The following is a 5000-nucleotide window of genomic DNA, read 5'->3' as shown; positions in this document are numbered from 1 at the left end:
CGTATATGTTTCTTGGTGCACAAGGATGCCATTCTCTTTATACTCAAACTGTAATCCCAAACAAAACTTAGTCTTCCCTAAGTCTTTCATCTCGAATTCTTTCTTTAGACATTCAACGGTTTGGGAAATCTCTCCAGAGGTTCCTATAATATTCAGGTCGTCCACATAGACAGACATGATCACGTAGCCCTTGCTGTCAAACTTCTTTATGAATATACATGGACTTATTGGATCATTCTTATAACCCTCTTTCACTAGGTACTCGGATAATCTATTGTACCACATCCGACCTGATTGCTTTAAACCATATAAGGCTTTGTTCAACTTTATGCAATGTTGTTCTCGAGAACCTTTCTTGTCTTTGAGCTCAATGCCCTCTGGAACTTTCATGTGTATCTCATTATCCAGTGGTCCGTATAGGTATGCAGTTACTACATCCATTAGGCGTAAGTCAATGTTTTCTTTCACTGCCAGACTGATTAGATACCTCAGTGTAGTTGCATCCACCACAGGGGAGTAAGTCTCCTCATAATCTATTCCAGGTCTTTGGGAGAATCCTTGTGCTACAAGCCGTGCTTTGTATCTCACTACTTCTCCTTTCTCGTTTCTCTTCCTTACAAAGACCCATTTGTATCCCACTGGTTTGACATCTCTTGGTGTCAATCTTATAGGGCCAAAAACGCCTCTCTTTCTCAATGATTCTAACTCCACGTTTATAGCTTCTTTCCATTTGATCCAATCTGATCTTAGCATGCATTCTTGTATGGACGTGGGTTCTAGATCCTCATCTTTATCCATGATCTCAAGTGCTACCTTGTATGCAAATAAATCATCAACGTTGATATCTTTTCTGTTCCATTGTTTCCTGGACATTACATGGTTTATAGAGATCTCTTGATTGTCCGGCTCTTCTGTCCCGTGAAGCCCAGCGTCCCGGACCTCACTTTGAGGAACGGCCGGATCATCGGGTGTGGCCGGTACGCATGGCTCGACCGTCCTGGTCGGCTCGACCGGTCCATCTATGTCCTGGACGGTTTCTTTGATGCTCTCGGATCCAGCACCTCTCTTGGACTTCCGAGGCTGTTTGTCTTTGGAACCAATAGGTCTACCACGTTTTAAACGTTGCTTAGACTCTGTAGCCACTTGACATTGTCCTTCTTGGACGTTCAATCTTATGGGTGCATTACAAGCCGGGTTGTGTGATAGTGTCATTCTATTTGGGTCAGTAAATGCTTCTGGCAACTTGTTAGCTAGCTCTTGTAGATGTATAATCTTTTGGACTTCTAGATCACAATCTCTAGTCCGAGGATCTTGCCAAGATGTTGATGGTCTAAACCATTCTAAATCTTTTGAAATCAACCGGCTGTTATCTCCCCCTAAGGACGGATATGTGGACTCATCAAACTGTGAGTCCTCGTATCTGGCCTTAAACAAATCACCGGTTGTTGGCTCAAGATACTTGATGATGCTTGGGGAGTCATATCCTACGTATATTCCCATCCTCCTCTGTGGTCCCATCTTAGTTCTCTGTGGTGGAGCAATTGGAATGTAGACGGCACATCCGAATGTCTTGATGTGGGACACGTCTGGCTCATGACCCGTAAGTAGTTGGGATGGTGAATATCTATGCTCACTAGATGGCCTGATGCGAATCAGTTCTGCTGCATGTAAAACCGCATGTCCCCATGCTGATACCGGAAGTTGAGACTTCATAAGCAGTGGCCGGGCTATCAGCTGGATCCGTTTAATGAATGATTCGGCCAAGCCGTTCTGTGTATGGACATGTGCCACGGAGTGCTCTATTCTTACCCCCATGGACATGCAATATTCATTAAACGCTTGGGACGTAAACTCACCAGCATTGTCTAGACGTATAGTCTTAAGAGGGAAATCTGGAAAGTGTGCTCTCAGCCTTATCATTTGGGCAAGGAGCCGTGCAAAGGCTAGGTTCCTAGTGGATAGTAGGCAGACATGCGACCATCTGGTCGATGCATCAATGAGGACCATGAAGTATCTAAACGTCCCACAAGGTGGGTGTATTGGTCCACATATATCTCCTTGAATCCTTTCCAGAAAGTTTAAGGTTTCTTTGTTAACCTTGGCTGGTGATGGCCTAGTAATGAGTTTCCCTTGTGCACATGCTGCACATGTGAGATTCTTATATGGGATAACTCCTTTGATCATGTGCCCTTGTGAATTCATTATCAACTTTCGCATCATGCTTGTTCCGGGATGGCCAAGCCGGTTATGCCATAAAGTGAATAGCTCGGAGGCATTTGCCTCGATCATACTGATCCGTGCATAGTATAGACCAGTACGCATTGCGGGTATAGTCTCTAGGATCTTCTTATTGCCCTTGGTGATCGAAATTATGTTAAGGAACTCCTTGTTTCCTTCTTCCCATGTTTCAAGGTGAAAACCGTTTAATCTTATGTCCTTGAAACTCAATAAGCTTCTTCTAGAGCTTGGGGAATACAGGGCGGTTTTGATCTCTAGGTGAGTGCCATTAGGCATCATCACATAGGCTTGGCCGTGACCTTCAATCAGGCTAGCCTCACCCGCAATGGTATGTACCTTTGCGCTTTGCATTGTGAGATTTATGAAGTACCTTTTGTCTCTAAGTATTGTATGACTTGTGCCACTATCCACCACAAGTATACTCATCTCATCATTCATTCTATAAATAAAATTTCTAAACTTTAGAGACTTCATAAGATGTTTAAAACTCTTCTTATTAAAAATTCCATTACATAAAATAAAAACACCAAATCAAAAACATAAAGCAATAAGACAATGTGATTCGAAAACTAGTCCTTGAGACAATCAGATGTTTCAAAATCCATTAGGTCATCTTGGTTATCCTTGTCGGATTCATTGTCAGCATCATACCCATATCCCTTGTCCTCATGGTGTTTTCTTGGATCATATTTGCCTCCGGATTCTTGTTCTTGATGCTCTCTTGGTAGAGGTCGCACAAGTGTTTCGGAGTTCTACAATTCTTTGCCCAATGGTTGTCACTCCCGCATCTATGGCATAGAGACTTGTTGGACGTGTAAGATGGTTTGGATATGCCACCTCGTCCGCGGCCGTAGCTGCCTCGACCCCGGCCGTAATTGGAACCACGACCACGGTTATTGTGGTTTCCTTTCCGGCCAGTTGAGTAGCCATCTCGGCCGTTTGAGTTATCACGTCCACGCCTCTTGAACCCACCACGGCTATTGCCGTATGGTTTCTTGTTGTCTTGGACAAAGTATGTCTCATTGGGATCCTTCTTCTCAACCTCATGGGCTTCGGGTGGTGGTGCTGTCCCGGCCGGTCTAACTCCGTTACTCTTTAGTAGGAGTTCATTGTTTGCCTCGGCCAGGAGTAGACATGAGATCAGATCAGTGTATGTGGCAAAACCCTTTGTCCTGTATTGCTCTTGCAACACAGAATTCGAGTGATTAAAGGTAGTATAAGTCTTTTCAAGCATCATGCTATCGGTTACCTCTTCACCACACAACTTTAGTATTGAGACAATCTTGAATAGAGCTGAATTGTAATCATCCACCGACTTATAGTCTAAGAATCTTAGATGCATCCAATCATGCCTTGCTTTTGGAAGCAACACCATCCTGTGGTGATCATATCTATTCTTTAAAGCCATCCAAAGATCTAGTGGATTCTCGATTGTCATGTACTGATCTTTAAGACCATCAATGAGATGATGCCGCATAAGGCCTAAGGCTCTGTATCGGTTCTTTTCATTCTCATTGTTGTCTTCGATGATTGTATCACCGAGTCCCTTGGACTTTAGACTAATCCTTGTGTCTAATGCCCACTGCAAGTAGTTATCTCCGGAGAGATTGAGGGGTGCATAGTCTCTGTTTGCTATTTTCGACATCTGAATCATATTACCATGTAATGTATTAGGTTCATAATATGATCACGTGGCCGCATGATAAACAAGCTCGGCCACAACATGTCTTACGCATTCATGATGTTCAAACAATTCTATACGACCATGGTGCTATCAATCATGAACCTCACGGTTCAATAGGTTTTCTAACAACCTAAACTTGTATAATCTGTATGCTGGTCGATCAATTGTGAATGCATTACAATATTCGGTTTCATGTAAAAAACAATCTACCTTATCTTACTTCTTTTCATAATCCCTAGGGTTTCAATCTTTGAATTCTTATCAACCTTATGTTAAGGTTTCAAGGCCTTAAGTATTTTGTGTTCTTAGTTAGATTATTTCAAGAAGAACAATCTAACATTCCTAAAACATCAAGAATCGGCAAGAAATCAAACAAGCAATAGCAATCTTAAAATCGATTTTTAACTTTAGGGTTTAGGGTTTCGATTCCTTGATTAGGGTTTACCAGGTTTCAGATTCAATCAATCAATCATACAATCAAGTTCTAGTTTGGAATCGATTTCAACTTTCTAGTTCTAAGACTTTGTCGATTTTGATCTTGTAATTTTCTTTTAAGGTTTAAACAAGAATAAGATTTCCATAATGATGGATTAGGGTTTCGATCTTATTCTATGTTCTCAGATTGTGTTCATACCTTAGTTTTGTAGAGGTAAAGAACCGGATCACCTGAGAACCTCGAGCTGTTGAGAAAGAACGCTTGCTGCCTCCTATCGGGTCGCTGATGTAGTCGGATGCGAGCTGGGAACGGACGCGAGCTGCGAGCTAGTTGCTGGACGGATGCGTTCTTCTTGTGTGCGAGCTGAGGACGCGATCAGGGAGCTGAGGACGTTCGGTCTTGAGGATGTCAAGCTTTTGGAGCAATGGAGAACGTCTAGGGTTTAGCTTAGAGTCGCCGGTAATAGGCTTTTAGGTATCGATTTAGGTCTCAGGGAATTAGAGGCTATCGTGCTGATAACGTGTTGTAAAAGATGGGGAAATCGTGTGTCTATTTCATTAATCAAAGTGTTCCCTTATATAGGGGATTACAAGATATGGATAAAAGGAAATAGTACAAATCCTTATCCTAAAGTAAAAAGGA

General features: G+C 42.4%; 1 protein-coding gene across 1 annotated transcript; it reads right to left on the bottom strand.

Moving 5' to 3' along the window:
* Nucleotides 1–2889: 2889 nt before the first annotated feature.
* Nucleotides 2890–3613, bottom strand: LOC125604642 (the record flags this gene model as incomplete). Its single annotated transcript, XM_048774895.1, has 2 exons — nt 3488–3613; nt 2890–3331 (listed from the first exon to the last, which is right to left on the bottom strand). Coding segments are annotated over exons 1-2 (568 nt in total), but the record flags the coding sequence as incomplete, so codon positions are not given.
* Between the last annotated feature and the right edge of the window lie 1387 nt (nt 3614–5000).

The sequence above is a fragment of the Brassica napus genome, unplaced genomic scaffold (assembly GCF_020379485.1).
Source record: "Brassica napus cultivar Da-Ae unplaced genomic scaffold, Da-Ae ScsIHWf_590;HRSCAF=881, whole genome shotgun sequence".
Lineage (NCBI taxonomy): Eukaryota > Viridiplantae > Streptophyta > Magnoliopsida > Brassicales > Brassicaceae > Brassica > Brassica napus.
Note: the sequence above shows the minus strand (reverse complement) of the source record. Positions and strands in the feature narration are given on the sequence as shown.